Source organism: Gekko japonicus, unplaced genomic scaffold (assembly GCF_001447785.1).
Source record: "Gekko japonicus isolate JY-2015 unplaced genomic scaffold, Gekko_japonicus_V1.1 scaffold7, whole genome shotgun sequence".
NCBI classification, from domain to species: domain Eukaryota; kingdom Metazoa; phylum Chordata; class Lepidosauria; order Squamata; family Gekkonidae; genus Gekko; species Gekko japonicus.
Window position 1 is genome coordinate 308,252 of NW_015159711.1, and position 25,124 is coordinate 333,375.

Sequence of the window (25,124 nt, forward strand, 5' to 3'; positions counted from 1 at the left end):
GTTGTGGGACCCATACTCCACTGCCCCCCCCCCAATGCCTGACCAGACACACACCCCTCAGATCACCCTCCCCGTCCATTCCCCACATGAACTGCACACAGCAGCCAGCAAAGTGTATGTGGCACCCGTGCCTTTGGGACCTGCTCCCACAGGCCACTGGGAGAGAGGCTGAGCTGTCCCTTTGCAGCATGCATGTGAGTGACATGCATTCACCCCTGTGAGGATATCGTATATATTCCAGTTTGACAAAAAAAGAAAAAAAGAAGTAAAGCAAAGGGCCTCGTGGCACACAGCCATCAAGTGTGAGGGGTGTTGTGGCCACACCCAACTAGCTTTCCACTCTGCAGCGCCTACCGTACATGGATATTTTGTAAAAGCTTGATGGTTGTTTAAATAGGCTGTGTAAAGAGTCCTCTGTAAAGCAGGCTCTGTAATCAGCATAATCCCAGACAGACCCCGATGGACAATCTTCCTTTTCCAAAGCAGAAATTTTGGTGGTGGCAGGCCAGCAAAATGTGGCAGTGTTTAGGACCCAGCCTCCCTTGAAATCTTCTCTTTCAGGTCTCTTCAGGGTTATGTCTTAGTGGGAGGTAGCATCCAGGGCTGGCTGGCATGAATGAGAGAGGGAGACAGAAATTCTGGACTGAAAAGCTCGAACTGGAATAGTCCTGTGGTATCCAGGCAACAGCCCTGACGCAACCACACACACACACACACACACACGTTAAAAAAAAGAGAGAGTCCTTTGACAAAAAATGCACACACAGTTTTCAAAGCCAAGACAGACACAGACAGTAACCTGGAGGTGGGGAGGGTGTGTGGAAGAGCTGCTAATCTGCATAGATTCAAGTTGGAAAACAGAGTGAGACGCAGGGGAAGAAATGAAATCACATCTCTAGTAGATCAATAGAGGAAGTCCTCCTGTGCCACGCAAAGCCTGGTAAGTTTCATTTATTTTTAACTTCGCCCACAAAGGAGGTAGGAAAACCAGAGTTTTGTGGGAAGGCTGCAAGCTCTCGGTCGCGGCACGTTCACATGATGATGCTTACTCCAGGGTTCTTACTACCAAGCCATACCAGAAATGCACAAATCATGTGCATGCAGGTGATATCAATATAGAAGTGTGTTGAGGGTGGGTTAGCTTTTGTTTTTAAAGCCTGTGGTTTTAAGGATGTTTTTGAAAACAAATCACATTTTTAAAAGCAAGGCTTTCTTCTATTAAATATATGTAGAATGGGTATGTAAGGAAGACTGAAGCATCCCCTGATTTAAAAAGACAGCTTTTACCTCAGGACCCATCACTTGTTGTATGAACTGTCAGATGAGAGCATGTCTCACCCAAGGATGCAGAAATGTTGTGTCTGTGTTAAAAGGATAGTGGGTAGCTAGGTAACAAGGCACACCCTTGTGTACTCCAGTTGTATGAATCTCTGGACTGAGGAGTGCCCCTTTGGAATAAAAAAAAAACGTAATCCACCCCCTTAACTAATTAACACCATTCATTGAAATAGATTGTGAGATTTCCTCCAACCCAGATAATCTGGGAAGGTTGAACTCAGTGGCCCAGTGAATTTTCTTCCCCCACTTGTGATATATATGGGTTGCTTTGGGTGGGGATACCCCAGGAGCCCCATGATAATATCAAGCAAATGTATGCTTTTCTGAGCTGTATCACTTCCCTCCCCTAGTTGTCTTTTCAGGCAATCTGGTTTTAAAATGTTGGACATCCACACCCTTTGCTCTTCTGTTTGTTCCACTGAAAGCCCCCCCCCTTCTGGGTTTGTACCCTCTTAAAAATGCAGAGAAGCAATTCAGAGGTAGGCTTTGATCTCAACGTAAACCTACCATCATCTCTTCAGTGCCAAATCCCTAGATTTACCTAGGGGCCGAAGGAGGGTTGTTCCATGCCTCCCCCAAACTGGCAGGGGAGCATAATGGTAGTCTCTGACAAAGTACAAGGAAGCAGGCACAACATGAGGGTGAACTGAAGGACAGTTTTTGTTCCCTGTGTCGTAGTGGGCTGATTGGTTTTCAAGTCACTAACACCCAAACACAGTAGACTGGTACAGCTGCACTGACTTTTATCAGTGATCAGTCCTTTTCACGCTCGAAGAACCTGGCTCCTATGTTCTCTTGATGAGTATTAGGAAAAGATTAAGGAGTCCTGGGAAATAATATTTAAATTATTGAGTATTTTTGCAACAGTGGTGGAACACATCCTCTTCAGACCACACCCCCTTTTTCACTCCAGGGCGCACATGCACACACCAGGCTTGATATTCTGGCAAGGGACAGTTCTCTCAACCTTTTCAGTGTGTGGTGCATGCAGAAGAAAAAACAGTTTGCTCTGTTGGCTCTGTTCTCCCTTGCTTCAGCCTGTGGTAACCTGGTTGTTTATATCCATTGTCATGCACAATGGTCTTGGCATACCACACTGTTGTGTGTTTTCGATTATCTGCTGTGATGTGTCAAATTATGTGCAGTAAGACAGAGGCTTTCAAACTTTCTATCTTTAGGGAACCTTTCCCCACCTTGTTTTCTCTGCTGCAGAACCCACACATGTCACAGACCTTCTGGGATAGGCTCTATGTGTCACACATCCATTTCCCGCAGGATTTCAGCCTTCCTGTTGCCACATGTCAACTGAGAGTAAGATAGATCCAGTGCTATCCTACGGTTGCACACTGCAAGGAAAGATCCATTGTGGTGAGCAAGAGAAGAAGAGGAGGAGGAGGAGGAGATTGGATTTATACCCCACCCTTCACTACCTGAAGGAGTCTCAGGTTGTAGACACTCTAAATAATCCACTTTCAGTGTACTTTCCAACTGGATTTTACTGTGTGAACTGGCAAAATCCAGTTAGAAAGTGAACTGAAAGTGGATTATTCAGTGTGTGTAACTGCAACCTCAGAGTGGCTTACAATCTCCTTCCTCTTCCCACAACAGACACCCTGTGAGGTAGGTGGGGCTGAGAGAGCTCTTTCAAGAACTGCTTGTGAGAGAACAGCTCTGAAAGCACTTGTGACTGACCCAAGGTCACACCAGCAGCTGCATGTGGAGGAGTGGGGAATCAAACCCTGTTCTCCCAGATTAGAGCCCATGCTCCTAACCACTACACCAAATTGGCTAAGAGTCAGAGCCAGTGTCAGCATGTCCTGAGGTGGGGCAGCTGCCAGCCAGGGCCCACTGACTCTGGCAGGGCCCACCGTTGCTGATGTTCCCTGCACACGCACTTGCTAGTTCCACCACCCATGTGCCCAGCTGCAAGCACTGCCCAGTGCGACTGGGAAAAGGGCTACAGGCAGCCGTGGGCATGGGCAGTGGGACAGCTTGTGAGCAGATGAAGAATGGGCAAGCAGGTGGGAGGCATACGGGTGGGAAGGAGAGAAGGAGGGCAGGAGCAGGGGGCCTGGTGATGGGCAGAGGATGGGGGTACCCTGGGAACTCTCTGCACAGCCCCCCCCCAAACCTGGAACCAGCCCTGGCAAGAGCCCTTTCAACAGCAGCGTTCCACAGCCCACCTCATGCAGGAACGTGTTTGTGGGGGTGAGATTTGCCTCCACCTATTAGACAGATGGAAAACGAGGCGCGTGCCTAATGGGGAAGTAGCGCTACCTGTCTTTAACTCTGCCACTTCCACACACACACACACACACACACACACACACACACACACACACACACACGGTCCTTGATCTGGATGGCACGTGCTCATTGCGCCCAGCTACCCGAGAGAGGCAGCCAATAAAACAGATTATAAACTCTTAAGATGGACAAATAAAATGATGAAAAGGGGGCAACTCCAACAAAAAGGCTGGGCCAATCAAAATGTCTCACCGTGGTGCTTAAGAGCCAGAATGGTAGGCACCAGACCAGATTCCTGCAGGCATCAGTGCCCTATTCCGTGCTAGATTCGAGTCCGGCAGTACCTACCCTGTGCTGTAGCATCAGAAGATTTGATTGATTTCAGCTCATTGATTTGGCTGACATTTTGCTTCTCCCCTGTCAGTAGGTCGCAAGAAGCAGGTTCAGTGTGGGCTGGAGGGAGACAAAGATAGGGGGAGCTCAATGCTGTTGGGAGGCCTACCTAATCCAGTGCAATGGCTCAACAGGGAGTGTCACTGGAGGCCGCTGTCTCCAGACCCCACCACCTGGTACCCTCCCATCCCCACTGCACCATATCACCCAGACGCCAGAGCAGACAAGGTTCCTTCCCTAGTGTCAGCTGAAGCCATGAGTGTGGTGTCGGTATCTAATTGCTTTGCATTCCTTCCCATGCGCTTAATTGCTTCAAAGCTGTAATGCTTATCTGTCAAGGTTACTGGAGAGGTTGGTGGTGTCTAGGTTTCGTGGGAGCTTCTTTCGTTCCCAGCTTCGTGGCCGTTAGAGAATACGCCAAACACCCCCACGCGTGAGTCTACGTCATTGGGTATTACGGGGGGGGGGGGCGCATACGAATGCCCTATATCCTATTATGCACACAGGTAGCCCGCCATTCCTAACAATGTTCATGTTACTGCATCTATGGCTTTTCAATAAAAGTAAAACCTTCCTGGAAGTGTGTACTTCATTGTCTTGCTGTGGATCCTGACATTCTGTTAGGAATCCTTCATTCCCTAACTCAGCACCTCTCTCAACCCGAGATGAGTGACGGAGAGGGGAAACCAATTCCCGCTGAACCGAATGAAGGGGACAAGGAACCCCCCAAGACCACGGCATCAGTACCGGTGACTTTGACGACACTGGCAACCGGTGCTGTGGGGGGAACTCTCCCGAAGTCCTCATTGACGCACCTGTTCCTGACACCCCAGGGTCCGAGGCACAGGTCTGGGCAGGGCTACAGTTGGAGCTAATTCAGCCCAGACTCAATGGCAGAGACTTACTTGCTGACAGGGGCCCCTCGAGAGACAGTTTGTTTGACAGGGGCCTCGCCGCCGCGGCGGGGTTGCCCCCGTTCGGGGCACCTTTCGAACCCATCTCTAGTGCCTGGGTGACGGAGACGGGAACATCCCCGTCGACGAGTGGCAAGTGTTATTATAGCAACATTCTGCAAGTGGCATCTACAGACACAGCATGGCAAAATGTGTGCACCCGACAGGGCTTTCTCAGAAGCCAGAGTGGTGTAGTGGTTGAGAGGGGGACTCTGATCTGGAGAACTGGGGTTGATTTTTCCCCCCCACAGGCTGGGTGGTCTTGGGTCACTCACAGTTCTCTCAGAACTCTCTAAGCCCCACCTACCTCACAAGGTGAGCAAAGGAAGGTGATTGTAAGCTGCCTTGAGACTCCTTAGGATAGAGAAAAGTGGAGTATAAAAATAAACTCTTCTTCTTCTTCCTCCTCCTCCTCCTCCAGAGAGATGGTCTGCTTTTGCATTGAGTCATCCTACATGCATGGCAGCCCATGCACATGATTGTCACAGGTGTCTAGGAGTCAACGCATGCAAAATATGTGTGTTGGTGTTTTTTTCCACTAGTATTCATACATGTATGTGTCCACTGTCACAGCATGCATAGGTACACTAAGGTACTGTTGGGGGTGGCTCTGTTTTTAGAAACATAAGCACATATATGTACGCAACCAAGGAGACCAGCTGCTGTTTCCAAACTGGAACTACAAAGCCAGAGTGTCACTAAGTAAAGACATTATGCACATGCTCCGAGCCACACTTATGAACCTGGAACACAGAAAAATATCCTGTCCCTTTGATAGAAGCTGAATAGGATGTTCTTCACCGCCATGCCATGAAAAGCTTCAGCTACCCGTTTCCACATATTAAGCCTCTATTAAAGGGACAGGTCATGTTTCCCCAGGCCAGCTAGCAACCCCTTATTGAAAAACATACTTTTTTTCCGGTTAGAAAAAGGACTCTGCATGTGCTCAGAGACTTGGTGTGTTGGATTTCTTGAAATGAAAATGTTGGCTCTGAAAGCAGGCACCCCAGGGTCACACATCTCTATTCTGAGATAGAATCCTCAAAGGCTTAATAGGAGTTCTATGTATTATTCATTGGCTTAGTTGCTATATTTGTTTATCCATTTACTGGCTCATAGCCATGCATCCATTTAAATGAGCAGGATGTTACAGATTTTGCCACATGTAGCCTTGAGGGGGAAAACTGCAGTTCTGCAGTTTTTCATTTGTCAATTGTCTTCTGGCAAATCCATAAGAATGTTGCTTCCTCTTTACAGTACTTGTTAAGGTCTCTGAGCGCATATGAAACAGAGCTGAAATGTATGATTTCCCCGGTAATTCTTCACTGAGAATATTGATGCTGAGTACTCGAACACAAATTCTCTGAGCCTCCACCAAATGTTTGATAGCTGCATTTAACATCCAGTGATATTTAAGTTATGCTATTTGTTTGTGTCACAGCCCTGAACTGGATGGCCCAGGCTAGTCCAGTCTCATCAGCTCTCAGAAGCTAAGCACGGTGGCTCTGGTTAGTATTTGGATGGGAGACCACCAAGGAATACCAGGGTCTCTATGCGCTGAGGCAGGATGGCAAACCACCTCTGAATGTCTCTTGTGTTGAAAACCCTGTGGGGTCACCATGAGTCAGCTGTGACTTGATGGCACAAAGAACATTAGTGCAGTGTTGTGCTTGGTATGTTAGACTCGGATCTGGGAGACCTGGGTTCAAATCCCCACTCTGCCAGGAAGCTCACTGGGTGACCTAGGGTCAGTCACTCTCTTTCAGCCTACCTACTTCACAGGGTTGTTGTGAGGATAAACTGAGGGAGAAGACTTTATTTTGCCTTTGGGCTCCTCGGAAGGAAGGGCAGGATAGATCGTTTTCGATGGTTGATATGCAGTGTGAAAACAAGAGTTCGGTGGCACCTTCAAGACTGAGGCTTATTCCAGCGTAAGCTTTCATGAATTAGAGCTCACTTCATCAAATGCATCTGGATAAGTGGCTGGCATAAATCTTGGTGGTCTTCGAGGTGCTGCAGAGCTCCCGTTTCATTTTGCTGCTACGGACTACGGCAGCTGCCCATCTGGAATGACGATCTGTAATGGGGTTAGTATTTGATTGGAACTGAGAGTTGAAGCAGAACGCTTATTCAGTGGTGACCTCACAGTCTGGTGGCCTCTAGCTCACTCAGGGCATGTGTGCTTTGTTACGCAAAAGGCCTCACGCTCTGCTTCTGCCACCCCATTGGAAGGCTCTCGGGGAACAAGGCTAAGAAAGCACACTGTGACTGAGTCCTTGGAGGGCTGCTGTCAGTCAGCCATTTATCTATTTAATTTCACTTAGTTCATTTATACCCTCTGCCTTTATCCCCAATGAGGACCCAAGGCAGTTTATATCATTCTCCATTTGTCCAGTTTCCCCCCACAACAACCCTGTGAGGTAGGTTAGGCTGAGAAGGTGTGACTGACCTAAGGTCACCCAGTGAGCTTCTGTGGCATGAGCGGGTCTCCCAGGTACTGAGCCAGTGTGGTGTGGTGGTTAAGAGCGGCAGACTCTAAACTGGAGAACCGGGTTTGATTCCCTACTCTTCCACATGAAGTCAGCTGGGTGACCTTGGGCCAGTCACAGTTTTTTCAGAGCTCTCTCAGCCCCTAAAAACAAGTCTAGTTCACCCTTAGCATAGTGCTAGGAGCTAGACGTTGGAGCTGCCAGACAATCTTAGGATCTCTGGGCTATTCTACACATAATGCCATACCAGAACTTAACTTTAGTTTTCCCAGATACTAGTTGGACACTTTTAACCACTACACCACACTGTGCTCCTTCCCCCCCTCCCCTACTAGCTCCCCACTCCCCATCTATAACCCTGGTCAGAGAACAGTGAAGGAACAGTCTGGAGAGGGGGGGGGGGTGCAGACCCTGTTTGCTTTGCTCATCTTTGGCTTGAGAGCTTGCGGGCCCTTTCTTCTCCCCTCTGATTGCTATGGCAACATCTATCAAGGCAAAGTCTTTGCAGAAAATGTGTTGAGGACTCCTGGAGTGCCCTGTGCCTCCCAGGTACCACTTGCCTTATGACAGCAGCCTCTCCCACCGCCTATCTCTTTCTCCAAAAAATGAATAAATAAAGCCAGAAAGCCAACAGAAGGCAACATTACGTTCTGAACAGCACAATGTCATTTGAAGGTCTGGTCCAAGCTATTTGATATCTCATTGCAGCAAACAATCCCCCCCCCCAATAAAAAGCACAAATGCTTTTTCAGGAGGATTTAATCACATCAAATATTGTGTTTTCAAGTTCTCAGTGTATATCGCATATATCTGTATGACCAAGACAGTGGTGTTAATATCTCTATATTGCAGTTATGAGGCTGAGGCTGAGTGAGAGGGGCTTGCTAGAAGTCACCAACTTGAGCTCTTGGTAGAGGGAAGATTCACTCTAGGGACCCCCCCCCCCCAAAAGCCCACCATCTTTTTCAACCTGGATGCACTTTTTGGAATTCTGATGACCAATAGTGGCGGGCAAAATGGTTGCCATGGGGTCAATGGGACCAATCACAGATTGGCAGCCATGGGGCCTTGGTCCACTTCATAAAATGTTGGGATTCACAATATGTTAGGGGCTTCCAAGCAAGTGCCATCCAATCATGGAGGCAGCGTTTTCCAAATGGGTGCTTCCGGTTGCCTCCTGGGATCTTCTGAGGCACCTCCTGCTCTAGAGAAGGGAACAGCCTAACCTACCTCATAGGATTGTTGTGAGGGTAACATGTAGGACGGATGCTGAGATAATATAGATAGTTCCCTGTGACTACAGAATTCTGTTTTTTTATCTATACCACTGCCTTTCCTCATGATCAACCAAATCAAAACAATACTTAAGAACATAAGAAAAACCTTGCTGGATCAGGCCAGTTGTCCATCTAGTCAAGCATCTTGTCTCACACAGTGGCCAACCAGTTCCTCCAGAGGGCCAGCAATAAAGTACAGAGCCCAAGACCTTCCCCTGATTCAGAGGAGGCATGCCAGCCTCCAGGTGGGACCTGGAGAAACCCCTGGGATTACAGTTCATGTCCAGGGTAGAAAGAAGAAAAAGAAGAAGAGTTTGGTTTATACCTCGCCCATCACTACCCAAAGGACTCTCAAAGCAGTTTACAATCCATTTCCCATTCCCTCCCCACAACAGACACCCTGTGAAGTAGGTAGGGCTGAGAGAGCTCTCTTGAGAACTGCTCTTGAGAGAACAGCTTTGAAAGAATTTATGACTGACCCAAGGTCACATCAGCAGCTGCATGTGGAGTAGTGGGGAATCAAACCCGATTCTCTCAGTCCGCGCTCTTAACCACTACACCAAACTGGCTCAGTTTGATTCAGTCCCCCTGTTCCCCTGGAGAAAATGGATGCTTTGGAGGGTGGACTCTATGGCATTGGAGCCCACTGAAGTCCTTGTCCTTCCCAGACTCCATCCACAAATTTCCAGGAGTTTCCTAATCTGTATCTGGCAACCCTACCGCCCCCATCCCTCACTGTTGGCCAGGGGGGACCTGGGAACCCTAATTCAGAGGTTGACTGCTTCTGAATGTGGAGGTTCTCATGGCTACTGGCCACTGGATAGACCTATCCTCCATGAATCCGTCTAATCCCCTTCTAAAACTGTCTATGCCTGTGGCCATCACTACCTCCTCTGGCAGCGAATTAATTATGATTCATTATAATAGAATGAATCAGAGACCCACTACCAGTGGTAAGAAAACTCTGGAAATTGCTCTCAGATGTCACTAAAGGTATGGATTAATAAAAATGTTCTGAGCTGGTGTCTACTGGAAAACAAAGCAGCTGCTTGATGAACATGGCTGATATTTCAGACTCTAGTTGCCACCACAGAAAAGGCACTGCTTTGCAAAGAAGGCCGCGTCTTAGAGACAGTGCCCCTGCTTTGCATACAGAAGTCCTATGCTATGGCATCCTCCGTTAGAAGGACATCCATCTCTGTGTTTCCTGAGGTATTCACACTCACACTGCAGCCACACAGGGACAGCACCATGGGGATAGTACCTTCTGCACAACTTGCTATGTGTATGGAAGAGGGTTTGTCACCTTCATTCTTTCCTTCTGAGTTTCCATGAGAATCCTGCTGTCTACTCTGAGACACAGAACCCTAAACCCTGAGACTACAATCCATTTAGAAGAGCATGACTGTTTAGGATTGCACTGTAAACGGGTCTTTCATCTCTTAGTTGTCATGGTTCATGTTACAGTTTAGTTCACACCACTAAATATAGTTTTCCTAATAATTTTGGGGTGAAAGCAAAGTTCTAGACCACTGTCTGCTTCCAGGTTGCACCCTTTCAAAACACCTCCATTGTCCTTAGTGTTGTATGGCTTCCATGGGCTCATTTACTGTGCACTACTAAGCAGTCGCACCCTTCTAAGTCCACTGAAGTCAACAGGTTTGGAAGGGTGTAGCTTTGATCAGGATTGCAATTAAAGTTTCAGCTCAATGATAAACCACACTCTTTTGTCTAGTGCAGCCACCATTTCACTTAACCCCATTGAAAGGAATGTTAAGTTCCAACTTGGCACCGTTTTCTAGAACTCCGCCCATCCATCCTAAGGAGAATTCCCCCAGGGTGGGTAGGGGAGATTATCACCATGGAGACTGGAACTGTGCTATTCTTCTGTTCTCCTTTCTCTCCTGCAGCCAAAGGACATCTTGAGACCTCCCATCTCGGGTCACAGAATCCTCTAACAACAGGTTCCATTGTGGAGGCTTATCTATATTTCTCAGCCATAACAGACACAACCACTCCTTGTAAAATGTTCCTAAATCTGGTTTATTTTGTTTTTTCTAATGCTTCCTGGTGAGCATGACAGCTGTTCATAACTTGTGACTACGTGACAATATGTTAAGTATGTAACAAGAGATCTTTCCAGCAACCGAGGAATGCTAATGACTTTAGTCTATATTCACATTCCTCTCCAAAGTTAACAATGTAAACACAGTACAGAGACACCCTTGGAGGTACTTTGTTGAACAATATGGTTGCAATGTCTGCTGGTGTCTGGATGGTGTAACAAGAGGCTTGTCTTTTAATGAAGTATGGTTTGGTTGCTAGATATATTACAGGCAAAGCAAATCAGAGTCACTGTTGAGAATATGAGTGGCTCCATGTAACTCTTGATAAACATATCCAAGTGCTCTCCTAATTTTGTAGCAGGCTTTGAGGTGCCAACCCTCCAGATGGGTCCTGGAGATCTCCCAGAATTACAACTGATCTTGAGACTACAGAGTTGAATTCCCCCTGGAGAAAGTGGCTGCCTTGGGAAAGGATTGCACAGCATTATACCCCACTGAGGTCCTTCGCCTATCCAAACCTCAGCCTCCCCAGACTCCATCCCCCATCTCTACAGGAGTTTCCCAACCTGGAGCTGGCAACCTTAACCCCTTTCCAAAATTCACCCTCTCCAAATAGCCAGGAATTTCCCAAACTCAGAGTTTGGCTACTCTGAGTTGCGTTAAATACTATTAGCAATAATAGTTATAGGCAATTATTATAACATTAATAACAACATAGAAGGAGGTTGAACAGAAAGGAGAAGAAAGAAAACTGCAATGATGTGAGTTTTCCCATACTGTTGCTACCACACGCTATTATTTGCACATTGCAGAGGTTTTTTTTAAAGCCAATGGCTTATCTGAAGCTATTAGGAGTTTATAGCACAGGAGAGATTTGAATTGGGATCCTCACAACTCATTTGCTCTGCCAACAATGTACATGTTTTCTGTGTATCATATCAAATTGTATACAGGCATCTTAAAAAGTACATAATTGTAAAGGAAGCAGGCCCAGGAAATAGAATAAATGGAATGAAGAAGAAGAAGAAGAAGAAGAAGAAGAAGAAGAAGAAGAAGAAGAAGAAGAAGAAGAAGAAGAAGAAGAAGAAGAAGAAGAAGAAGAAGAAGAAGAAGAAGAGATTGGATTTATACCCCGCCCTTCACTACCCAAAGGTGTCTCAGAGCGGCTTACAAACTCCTTTCCCTTCCCTTCCCCACAACAGACACCCTGTGAGGTGGGTGCGGCTGAGAGAACTCTGACACAAACTGCTCTTTTTCAAGAACAGCTGTGCCAGAGCTTGTGACTGACCCAAGGTCACATCAGCAGGTGCAAGTGGAGGAGTGGGGAATCAAACTGGGTTCTCCCAGATGAGAGTCCGCACACTTAACCACTACACCAAACTGGCTCTCAGGAAAGGCAGCCATTGAAATTCATAAAGAAAGGCAGGATAGGTATCAGGTGACTTTATGGTCTTATTTTGCAGCGGAGGTTTACCAGTCTCTCTGCTGGGAATTCAGCTTTTGCCATTGCTCACCAGGACAGCAGCAGGTGTGTCTGACTTGGATTTGATCAGACTTTGAAGTGGCATGGGAGTTCCTTTGGAGTCGCAAGGGAGAGGCTTTTGCAGTAGGAGCCTACCAAGATGTTTGTACTGAGTGGCAGCGCAATCCTAAACAGAATAAGGTTTATCGGCTTTCCGATCTCCAGGGGAAGCCTGCCTGGAGATCTCCAGGAAATACAACTGATCTTCAGATGACAGAGATCATTTTCCCTGGAGAAAATGGACTGCTTCGGAGGGTGGGCTCCACATCTCCCAAGGATATTATGATGGCCACTATGGTTTTATAGGGAAAATACATGTATAGGCAGAGGATAGGCCCCTCAATGGCTATTAACTATGATGAATAAATGGAACCTCCATGGTTAGAGGCAGTATATCTCTGAAGAACAGCTGCTGAGGGCAACAACAATGAGGCCCTGGCCCACTCACACAGGCCTTCCAGCAATATCTGGTTGGCCATGATGTGAAAGAGGATGTTGGACTAGATGGACTCTTGGTCTGATCCAGCATGGTTGTTCTTGTTCTTATGTTCATCTAACACATGTTTATTCTTATTCATGTTGATTTTTTATTGACATCCCATTTAGACCATCAGCCCAAACACAACAGTGATGGCAAGGAAGGCAGAGTTATGTTCTCTGCAGAGATTTACGTTCAAGTGAATTCTTTTGGTGAACGGATTCTTCAGGAATAATTACAGACTTGGTGCTGGAATTAGATGAGCCCCAGCAAGTACTCAGCAAGCTGGAGAATTGCCCGACCACTCAGATTACATTTTAATGCATTTGTATTGTACTGTTCCAGGAGTGCATTTCTGGGCATGTTACCAGGTAGCCAATAAGGTGGTTTAGCTTTACATTGTACTCTTAGAACAATAAGGCTCAAATGCTTCTGAATTCAGCCACAGTTCTGAGTGCGTGACCTTGAGGAAGTCACTTTGCTTCCCTTTTCAAATCAATGTGATGTGAAAAGGAAAGAAAACACGCTACCCCCCCCAATACCATAACGCCAATAAGACTCAACCCCAAGTCTTCTTTATCCAATTTCACTGTTTAAAACATACTAAATGCCAGATCACCAATTCAATTAGGGTTGCCAGGCCTCTGCCAGCAACCCCTGGGAGCATTTGGGGTGTGTGAGATGAGCTTTAGGGAGGAAAGATACCATGTAATGTGTTGATGTTACTTCCAGGCAAAGCCCCAGAAGTGACATCACTATGGTATAGTGACCTGCTAGGAATCCTATAAACTACAGAGATTTGGGGGATTCCTAGAGCACCACTCAGTGTGGTAGCATCTCTTCTGTTTCTTCATCCGGAAGTAATGTCAATGCATTGCATGACATTTCTCCTCCCCCCATTTTCCCTTTGCCACTCCCTTGAGCAGTGGCAGTGAAGAAAGGAGTGCTGGTGGGCGATCCGTCACTGGAAGTGGGTAAGTGGCAATCCTGTCACCAGTGCGTGTTCTCCATTTGCTCACCATAATATTGAGTGATTGTTTGCATGTATGAATGGGCTGTCACACATTTTGCCACTGACAGAATTTTCTTTTGCAGCATCACCTCAAAGGCACTTCTCACACCACTACATACTGTATAGGCTGAGCTACATGGTATGCAGAAGATGTATGACTCATCTCTTTACTGTAAAAAATGCCTAATTGGATCTTAATATTATAATATTTTAATGATTTATTGGTGTTTTTATTGCTCTGTTTTTCATTGTACATCACTTTGAAATGCAAATTCAAAATCCAGAAAATAAATAAATAAAATTGGAAGCTGCCAGTCTGAATCAAGAAATTGTGGACAGAGAGGTGGGAAGATGCTTCTTTGCCCATTCCCCTCATCCCTTTTGTCCACTCAAAACTACTTTTCTCTCTGCAAATGAAGATACATAGGCTATGTCACCTCCTATCCTTTGCCATGAGTTGGATAGCCCAAGCTAACCTGATCTCCTCCGGTCTCAGAAGCTAAGCAGGGTTGACCTAGGTCAGCATTTGGATGGGAGACCTCCAAGGAAGTCCAGAGTTGCTACCCAAAGGAAGGTGATGAACATCCCTTGCCTTGAAACCCCGGGGGGGGGGGGGGGGACATTGCCATAAGTCAGCTGAAACTTGCCTGCAAAAAAAAAAAATCTCTCCCCACCTGTGCCTAGGAAACTTTCTGGTCTGAGATGGTTTTGATCAGGAAAGAGTTATCCCCTTCCACCTGGCTCCCCCCCCCCCCCCCCCCCCGCTCACAGTTTTTAATGCTACTTTTCAGGTTTGTTTTTTTTAAAAAAAGAGAGAGCGAGAGCTGGGAGATTGCTAATGTGCCACCCATGTACCGTATAGGTTTCGTCTGTCTAGTTCACACATTTAGCTGTCATTCCTCGTCTATGGATCAATCAAAGTCAGTGAAGCAGGCTCCAGACTTACTGATGGACTCAAGTAAGCCACTTCTCCTGTCACTGCCTCAGTGCCTCCCTAAGAATCAACAATGGAAAGCTGAGACCGTGATATGTACGCTTAATAAGATAAAGATTAGTTTAATTGTGCAAGACTGTGCCACAGTATTGCTTCGTTCTCTCTGACCTCATCTGTAATAATCCACTTCATAGCCTGAAGCACTGTGGCTGACAGGTCTCTGGAGCAAACCGTTCCTTGGGAAAGCCAGGGAGCCTGTTTGCTCTTGCCTGAGAGCACCATCAAAAAGCCGCTCCGAAGTCTCTTAGCCGCATGGTTGAAACTGAAGTGTCCTGTTTCCATTTTTTTTCAGGTCGGCTCATAGAAGAAAGCTCTCGGGTCTCGCTCGTTCCTCTTTCCTGACGATTCACCGCTGAAATAAAACAATGTGTCTTTGTATTTCTGCTTAGATGGTTCCCTATATTTCTGAAAGGAGTGTCCTGAGCTGACAGAGGAGAAAAACTGCTAAGTCCTGAAGTTTCCAGTCTAAAGGAGCTTTTGAGCAAGAAATCGTCGTGTGGATGGTGTCGTCTGGATCCTAGATCCCACTGTCACTCTTATCATGAATGTTTGTGAAATCCCACCAGAAAATAAGATGTCTCTTCCAAAAATCCAGATTGAAGAAATGCTGGACAGTGTGGATTACGAGACTGGAGATGGGCCTCCTTCTGATGACCACCTGAGGAATCTGAAAGCTCTGACAGAAAAACTGAGGCTGGAGACGAGGAGGCCTTCTTATTTGGAGTGGAAGGCCAAACTGGAAGAGCTGACATGGAGGAGCCGCCCCCAGCCCCCTGAGGAAGCTGAGGAAAGCCAAGGCAGGAAGCAGCCGGAGGAAAGTGTGCCTACTCGAGAGGTGCAGGTACATATCAATGGGACTTCTTCCAAAGAGCAGGTGATGCTCGCTTCAAGAAAAATCGGTGGCTTTGAGAACATTGACGAAGCTTTAAATTGGCTAAGGAAAGAACTGGTAAGTACACTGTTAAATGGGTCCCTGACCAAGTTTAATAATTCGTTATAAAGGACAAAAAAAGTGGCATCTCATTTTGGTCACTAAGCCATAGAAATAAAAAGGAGTCTTGTGAGCAGCTTAAAGGCTAAGGCTACAATCCTAAGAACGTGTTCTTTGAACTATGCAGCACTGAATAAAATGGGGTTTACTTCTGGGTAGACCTGTTTAGGATTGCTCTGAAAGAGATTAAGGCCGCAATCCTAAACAGAGTTATACCCTTCTAAGTCCATTTATTCAATTTAAGGTGTCACTGGCCGTCTGTTTTGTTTTGCATAAATGAGTGTATGGACTGCACTGTTAATGAAGCTGAAGCTTTTGTGAGCTAGAGTCCACTGCATTAGATGCAACATGACTACTCCACTGAAATCTGTCCCAGGTGCAAGCCACTCCTTTCTTCTTTCTTTCCTTTCCCAAAGAGTAGCTTTGCAATTCTGGAGAAACCAGTACCGAAATCTCCTCCTAAGGAGCACTCTTTTCCAGTGCTGAAGGGTACACACACTATGTGTTCTCCCTGCACCTCATATTCCGTGCCCTCTGATTGGAAAAGCTAGCCTCAGGAAGATGGTTTTGTAATGCTTTGGGGAAATGTGCAGGCTCAGACTTTGGAGCGTTCCCACCCTGTGGTTTGGCACTTTATCCTCACTATCTACTTTCATTATTTATTTATGACAATATTTATATGCCGCTTTTCTATGCCAGGCATGCCCAAAGCAGCTCGTAAAAGTTAATAAAAGATTTAAAACTCTGGCCATAAAACCACAATAAAATAGTAACCACCTGAAAACCAGGAGTAAAATGCTTGCTTGAAGACCCTCCAGAACAGCTAGGCCTTCAGTAGATCCCAGAAGGCCTACAAGACAAATTAAACTCCTGAGGGGGAGAGATCCACATCTTGAGTGTGTCAGGTGAGAGGACCTTCTTCAGCTGGGTTAGAGATGTCACTTACCTGCTGGGAGCAGGAGAAAGGGCTCCACCACAAAATGGCCGCCATGGGAGGCACAACAAGTCACAAAATTACCTCTGTGAGAGGGCAGTTGGACAATGCTTGCAGGTTCCAAGTCAAGCAGCCTCCTATGAGGCAGGGAGCTGTTTCTGAATGACTGCTCCCTGCAGACCCAAAGGTGATGATGCCTCCTGGTTGGTTTTTTTTTTAAGCAACTCCTGGCTTTTTGCTTTGAAGAAGGATATGAACACCAGGAAATACATCAGTGGGTGGGCAACATGGCGGCCACAGGCACCTTATTGGGAATCACGGTCTTAGAGTATGGGCAGGAACATATGGGTGGAGGCCGTTCTCCAAGTCCTTTGGAGTCAAACAGTTAACAGCTTTAAGAACCTGTGTGATGCAGTGAGGGTTGGACTAGGAGCTGGGAGTCCCAGGATTCCTATCCCCAGACTGTCAAGAAATTCCCTGGGTGACCTTGGGCAACTCACTGTCTCAACCTAACTTACCTCACATGGTTGTTGTGAGGAAAAGGCAGTTATGGAGTGCCAAGTTCCATGCAGGAAGGGTGGGATAAAAACAGGTACCGTTCTAAAGGTAAAAACCAGCACTTCGTACTCATCCTAGAAACACACATGAAGTCAGTGCAGGTGGTAGAATATTTGGTTTGATATGTTCACTGCATTTTTTTAGTTTACAGATATTTTAGGTAGGAAGGTGAAATTTAGGTTACCAGTGGACTCTGTGCTGGTACACAGTGCTGCTACCGAGACAGACCATTGGTCGGTCAGGGTCAGTCTTGTCTGCTGTGATTGGAAGAAACTCTCCAGAGTTTAGAGTCGAGGTATTTCACAACAACTATTACCCGACCCTTTTAATTGCAGATGCTGGGGACTGAACCCAGGACCTTCCACATGTAGAGCAGATGCTCTACCATTGAGCTGTGGCCACTTCCTTGCAGCAGTGCCACATGGAGGTCTCTTTTAATCACTGCACATGACAGTGATTGTCGCATGATGACTCCCCCTGTGGTATTCTGAATTTGGTTGTAAATAGGCAAAAGGGGGGGGGAGGTTTGGCTGTGGCATGGATTAAAAAAATCCACCTGATCTAAGAGGTGAATAACTGCACCTATGTGGGCAACAATAGCTTATACAGCCTCAGCAACTCTGTGTCTCCGTTTCCAATCGATGTTAATGCCTGCCATGATTACTTGCAGCTTAGCAAATAGTTGCAAATAAAGGCTGTTATTATATTGCCGACTTCTGTGGCTTCAATAGAAATGCTGACCGGGACACTTAGCCTAGTCTGAAAAGAAGGAGTTGCAAATATTTTAACTTTCTGCACATACTCGGATGTCTTTGAAGAACAGAATCAAAGAAAAAATGTGTAACATAAAAGGTTGGCAATTGAACCAATATTGTAAGAAGTGCAAGTGATTAGTTACTGAACAAAACAATCTTCATTTTAAATATACGCTGTGGGGGGGGGGGGGTCTAAAGTGGCCAAGACTGAGAGGAAAAGAAATCTTGGTATTATAGCAAATAACTCGATGAAAAGGTTGACTTGGTGTGCAGCAGTGGTGAAAAAGGCAAACTCTGGTCCGGGGATTAGGAAGAAAGGGACTGAAAATAAAATAGTCAATACTATAATGCTCCTGTATTGATCTGTGGTGTGTCCTCATCTCTCCTTATATATAATTGAATAGTGGGTGCCAAAGTTCTAATTCTAAAATGCACTCCCTTAGTGTATGGCTGATGGCACTGCTCCTCAGCATATATCACCACCAATCAGAAGGCAAAGCCCGGGTCCCGCCCACACAACTGCTGCGACAACTTGGTCTTTTGCATGTGGAAGCTGATTGGACTTCACTCCATTCCACACCTCAAACTCCCCCCCCCGCAAGGCAGTTGGAATGTCAGTTGCATATGGAATCTGCTGTATTCTGGTGGTGTGCAGGTCCCAGATTCATGTTTTAAAAGCAGACTGACACTGTTTGCCCAAAGCCAGAGCACTCTCCCAGAGCCTCTTTCTAGATCTCGTTGTATTAATTTCCACAACGGACCTTATTTCTAGTTTGGAATAAAGTGTACAGTTCTGTATGTCAAAAAAAGAGAGATTGCAGAGCTGGAAAATATGCTGAAGAAGGCATCCAAGATGACTAAGGGTTTTTTTTATGGCAGTACTAGAGCTCAGGCACCCAATTAAGTTGATGGACAATAAATTCAGAACAGGGAAAAGGAAACTGTGGGATTCTGTGCCCGTGGATGTATTGATGGTTATAAGTTTAGATTGCTTGAAAAGGGCATTAGGCAGATTCATAGAGGAGAGGTCCATTTCTAGAAAAGGGTACTTCCATATCCAGAGGAAGCAAACCTCTGAATGCCAGTGCTGGGAGGCAACATCAGGGAAAAGCTTAGTCTTTATGTCCTGTTGGTTGACCCTCTGGGGCAGCTGGTTGGCCACTGTGTGACACAGGATGCTGGACCAGATGGACCACTGGTCTGATCCAGCAGGGCAACCCTTCTTGTGAAGGTGCCTTTAAAAAGGGCAGAACAAGATCCCATTCTTGAAAGAAAGAAAGAAAGAAAGAAAGAAAGAAAGAAAGAAAGAAAGAAAGAATCTCTGCAAAGGCCAAGTTCACAGACCAGAATGCAGCCTTCTGTATCCCACAGCTAGATCTGTGCATATTCTCAGAGGAGATTTCATTATGCAAGAAACTTGCTATTTATCGCAGATGCTAGAAACTGGAACATCAAGTCCGAAGGAGAAATGGGCTTCAGCTCTGGCATCCTTCCCCACATTGTAGCTGTAATCCTTTTGTCAGCCATTACAAAGCTTTGTCTTTTAGCCTTCACGCTCCTATCATCTGGAACAGTTAAAAAACAAAACCAAATGGATCTCCCCTCCCTCCCTTTTGATTTTACTAGTAAAAAAAGAGACCCTTCTCACCCTGAGAGCAGCAAATAAAGCCAGAAAAACGCTTTATCTTCCTGGGAAAGTTTTGTTGCTTTGGGGGCATAGCGACCAGAGAACTGATCATTTATTAAAAAAAAAAAAAAAGTACAGTCCCTTTCAGGGTAAAAGCTGTGCTTTTAAGACCATAAAAACGTAAGCATTGTCTTGATGGATTAGTTCAGGATCCATCTAGACCAGTATTCAGTTTTCAGCTGAGTTCTGTTGCCCTCACAAGTATGGCATGAAGATAATAGATCTCCCCAGGTTGTTGGCATGCAGACGTATACAGTCTGTGCTCATGGACAGCTCTCGTGGAGAATAGACCAATCCTTTGTGCCTAGAAGAAATTCCAGTGGCTGTCATTTTGTCTCAGCGCAGAAATATATATTCCCCTATAAGGTCTGTTCAGGGGAAGGCAGGCAAAATTGCAGTCTGCTCCAGTCCTTCCCAAGGTGCCTCAACCCACTACCAAGAGAATGAGGACTGCTTCTCTTGAAACCTAAGGAAAATATTTAAAATATGAAAAACGAATAATGAATCATGTCACTGAATCAGTAGCAGCAGCTTGGGGAAAAATTATTTGTTGGGAGTAGGTAGCAGTAAGAAAGTATAAAGTAGATTATTTTGTCTCAAGCCAGAGATGGCCAAATAGAAATAAATGTGTCCTATTAGCTGTTACAACACCTTATTTATTTATAAATTTCACATTGAAATCAGTGTAAAGGGGTTTCTAAACAGCTTTAGTCCCCATTCCACTCTGCCACTTCATAGGCCAGTATGGGAGAAATGGGGGGGGGGGGTGCAGCGTCACACCAACAATCTAAGTCACTTCCAACGCAAACCAGTTTTCCCCTGGAAGTGGCGTTACGTGACACTGGTGAGACTGTTCCCACTCCCAGCTTCCCCTGGCACATTGCTGGCTGTGGCTGGCAACCCTGTCAGGTTCTGAGGTCATTAGGGGAGGGGATTTGCTGCAGAAATGTATTCAGAGATTCATATTGGAGGGCTTCCAAGGAGGACTTTGGTGGCCCCTGCCCCTAAACTATGTTACTCCTTCTGTAAGGGGTAGGGTTGCCAACTCCCAGCTGGGACATTCCTGGAGATTTGGGAGTGGAGTCTGGAGAAAGTAGCATTTGGGGAGGGATTTCATAGAGTCTGCCCTCAAAAGCTGCTGTTTTCTCCAGGGGAACTGATCTCTGTAGTCTGGAGATCTGATGTCATTCCAGGAGAACTTCGGGCCCCACCTAGAGGCTGGCAACCCTAGTACTCAGGAGGTACAATGAATGTCATTGCTACTAAGAATCCTATTCAGGTCATTTTAACAGGGCTTACTCCTGGGAAAGTGACCTGAGCATGGGATTGTATGTTGCCTTTCTTTTGTGAGTCACCCTGGGTGCTGGCAGGACTCTGACTTCCTTGCCTCAGCTTCTACAGTTCTCACTGATACCTTTCCAGATTTCAAAGGCCTGTTCCTGGCTGCAGCTCTCTCTCAGGCCTCTTCTTTCTCTTTCCCCTCCTTTGTCCCTATCAAAGACTTGCCTGTGTCAAGACCGAGCAGGTACCCAGTCTAAGGAGCCATCACCGTAACTCCTGGCAGTAAATTTTATGCATATGAAGCAGTTCTTTCTTTTGTCTGTCCTGAATCTACCGTCCTTCCATTTCATTAATTGGCATCAGTAGTGTACCTGTGCAGATAAGACAGAAGGAAGTGGTGAAGGCTTTTTCGGGCTAGCCACTTCTATATGGATTCCAACAACCACTGTAGACCTTCAGATCAGATCCAGCCATAGCAGGAACCTCCCAAATGCATGATCATAGAATCATAGAATGTTAGAGTTGGAAGGGATCTTGTAGGTCATCTAGTCCAACCCCCTGCACTCTGCAGGAGCATAGCTGAAAGATAGCCCTACATACCTACAACATACCCGAAAGATGGTCATCCAACCTCCGCTTGAAAACATCCAGTGAAGGAGCATCCACCACCTCCTGAGGCAGACTGTTCCACTGCTCAACCACTCTTACAGTTAGGAAGTTTCTCCTGATATTTAGCTGGTAACGACTCCCTTGTAATTTCCACCCAGTAGATTTAGTCTTGCAATCCGGAGCAAAAGAGAATAGATCTGCTCCATCTTCTAAATGACAGCCCTTCAAATACTTGAAGACTGCAATCATGTCCCCTATAAGCCTTCTCTTTCCCAGGCTAAACATACCCAACTCTTTCAGCCTTTCCTCATAAGACTTGGATTCCAACCCTCTCACCATCCTGGTTGCCCTCTTCTGGACACGCTCGAGCTTGTCAACATATTTCCTAAAATGTGGTGCCCAAAACTGGACACAGTACTCCAGGTGAGGCCTGACCATAGAATATCACTCCCCACTTCCCACGCTCGAGCTTGTCAACATCCTTCCTAAATAGGGTTGCCAAGTCCATCTTCCACCCCCAGCGGGGGACTTTGGGGGCGTTCCTGGAGGGGGTGGGGCATCTCCAACGTGATGACGTCACGTTGGGGACATCTCCCCCCCCCGGCGTGCGCCGGATCTCCAGAAACGCAGGTTCCCTGCACTTAAAGTAGCCGGCAGCTGGCATTTCCCCTTTAAGACCAGCTGCGTTTCCCTTTTAAGAACGAAGCTGGATTTTCCCTGCAAGCTTGTGGAGTTCGCGCTTGGGATAAAACACGGGTTGCACACGCTTAAAGGGAGAGAGATGGGTGGCTGTGGGTGTCACTCCCCACTCACAAGTGGTCACCATGTTGTCTGAGCAGGAGTAACTTACATATTTTGCATGTGTATGCAGCTTTGGCACATAGGAACTGACCCAGGGGTTTTTCAGAGTTCTGCTTCTAACATACTGAAGCTGTGTGCACGTACAAAATATGCATGTTGTCTATGCATATAACAACATAGCAACCACACATACCAGGAAGAGCAAGATTCAACTCCAGTAGCACCTTAAAGACCAACAAAATTTCCAGGGTGTAGGCTTTTGAGAGTCAAAGCTCCCTTCATCAGACGAAAGGAAATGAAGGGAGCTTTGTTTCAGAAGGGCAGTTTGATCACATTAACAGAAGATGAGACTCACTGGAACAATGTTAGGAAAAGTTGAAGGCAGCAGGAGAAGAGGAAGATCCAACATGAGGTGGATTGACTCAGTCAAGGAAGCCACAACCTGCAAGACTTGAACGAGGCTGTTAATGAGAAGACTTTTTGGAGGTCATCAGTTCATAGGGAGGGAGGGAAGGCGGCATAGCATAGCCCAGTCTCATCATATCTTGAAAGCCAAGCAGGGTCAGTACTTGGAAAGGAGACCTCCAAGGAAGACTCTGCAGTGGGAGGCCACGGAAAACCACCTCTACTTCTCACTTGCCTTGAAAGTCCCTTGCGGTATTTGTCATAAATCAGTGGTGACTTTATGGCACTTTACACACACACACACACACACACACACACACACACACACACACACTTCATAGGGTTGCCATAAGGTGGAAGCGACTTAACACACACAAACAGCTTTGACTTTCAAAAGCTTACACACTGGGAATCTTGTTGGTATTTAAAGGGCCACTGGACTCAAACCTTGCTCTTCTACTGCAGACCAACACGGCTGCCCACCTGAAATTATCTTTGTGTGGTTAGGAGGCTCTGTTACTAAAATAACCCACAATTCATGGTTCAGTAGGTGAACAATGGCCATCTCGCTTTCATTGGGCAGGGCTGCAACACCAAGCCTTCACTCCACGACTGTGGGTTGGTCGGTCTCTGTCACATCCCTTTCCTCTTTTGCCTCCAGATGGAAATGCGTCTCCAGGACCAGCAGCTGGCTCGGCAGCTCATGCGCCTGCGCAGTGATATCAATAAGCTCAAGATCGAGCAGACGTGCCACCTCCACCGGCGTATGTTGAACGATGCCACCTACGAGCTGGAGGAGAGGGATGAGCTCTCTGACCTCCTCTGTGACTTCCCACTCACGTCCTCCTTCAGCCTCTCCACCCCGCTCAAGCTCATTGGCGTGACAAAGATGAACATCAACTCCCGGAGGTTCTCACTTTGTTAGAGGGGGGGGGGTGGCGTGCAAGAAGTGGGTTTGGTGGGAGGAGCTCATCAGAGAGAGGCTCCTTGTTCCTTGGTGTGGCTGGGAGGCTCATGAGGGAGCAGCAAAAGACGAGGGAAGAAAGGGAGAAACACTCACGACTGCTCTTCCACCAGGCCAATATGGCTGGGGCATGGGGATGGGTAAAGATCTCAGGATGTGCCTCAAGGATCAATACTAGAGACTGATGGTCTTGCAGTCAGAAATATGCCCATGATTGCCCTGGAAGAAGTGTTTAAGAGAAAACAGCTGAGGAAGTTTCCCAAAATTAAGAGTGAAGCAGGAGAAACACAGCCCTGCTCCATTGTTAAAGCTTTCTGGCCCACTTCAGGTCAGGCAGGGTAGTGGTGAGCAATGCATATTGCTGCGGCGATGAGACACACTCCAGTGGAGAGGATCCCTCTAAACAACAGCATCAAACAATTGCATGGCAGAGACATCTAGTAATCAGCCAGCGGTAGAACCTCCATTTTCAGATGCAGAATGCAGATGCTACAGACAAGCCCCAGCAGATGGCAGTCACCATCTCACCTTAATTTTGAACTTCCCAGAACCATCTCTCTGGGTAATGATGGAGACTGAGGGCCAAACTACAAATGACAGTGGGTCCGGGGGGGCTGTTTCTGCACCTGAAAAGGTGGGGGTGAGGTGGGGAGACAAGAATTCCTGGAACCACTACATGCCCGATCCAGATCAGGGCCGCATGGAAATTGTAAAAACCCCAACTACTACAAATGCTACAATGGACCTGTGCCTGCCATCACTTGCAGTTTGGCTCTTAGTTCTGGATTAGGTAGAGTTTTGATCTGATCCAGCCTCCTGATTTATACGCTCTTAATCCCAAAGATATGCATGTGGTGCTGGACCTCCAATTATGCAGAGTCACTCACTGCATATACACTCATGTGCAACAACTGTGCACACACCTACACGTATCTAGTAGGGCAGTCAAGACACCAGACAAAATAAAAAATGCCCTGCCTCATTTGGATGCAAGGCCAGAGTTCTGTCTCCCCTTAGCCCTTTTTGGGAAGCTGTATCCTTACTGGGCCCTGCTCTTCTAAAAGCCACTGTGCCCCATTCTCAAACCTGCCTCTGGGTGCACAACCCCAGTCGAGAGGGCTTCACCTCCAGGCTCCACCCAGATTCCCACATTTTTCCTTTCAAGAGATGGCAAATTTCATCCCCACGCTCCATGGCCTTCCCTCAATCCTCCCTCAAACGTGTGCATTGTTGCCTGGATCCTCAGGCCTCTGTCTGAACTGTGATCTTTTGTTTAAAGATGAAGTGTAATATATGTTTATGGCATAAGGTAGCCAAAGAATAATGTGATAGGGTCCAAATGCGCCTTGCCAGATAATCATCCCCTTTCC

The 25,124-nt window shown here is 46.6% G+C and overlaps 1 protein-coding gene across 2 annotated transcripts; it reads left to right on the forward strand.

The window, feature by feature from the left end:
- The first annotated feature begins 882 nt into the window (after nt 1–882).
- On the forward strand, nt 883–23,737 carry FAM167A (family with sequence similarity 167 member A). Of its 2 annotated transcripts, none has more exons than XM_015428989.1 (3): nt 883–940; nt 15,159–15,718; nt 23,452–23,737. In XM_015428989.1, exons 2-3 carry the CDS (start codon nt 15,311–15,313, stop codon nt 23,713–23,715), a joined length of 672 nt encoding a protein of 223 aa, XP_015284475.1. In that variant the 5' UTR covers nt 883–940; nt 15,159–15,310; the 3' UTR covers nt 23,716–23,737. The 2 variants fall into 2 exon arrangements, with proteins under 2 accessions (XP_015284475.1, XP_015284551.1); XM_015429065.1 differs by lacking the exon at nt 883–940 and adding an exon at nt 15,024–15,061.
- Nucleotides 23,738–25,124: the final 1,387 nt, after the last annotated feature.

What these genes read in the sequence shown, in the direction of transcription:
- FAM167A (XM_015428989.1), top strand. Translation starts at nt 15,311, where the DNA reads ATGAATGTTTGTGAAATCCCACCAGAAAATAAGATGTCTCTTCCAAAA. An exon ending in ATTGGCTAAGGAAAGAACTG is followed by an intron (nt 15,719 to 23,451) that starts GTAAGTACACTG and finishes TTTTGCCTCCAG; the next exon opens with ATGGAAATGCGTCTCCAGGA.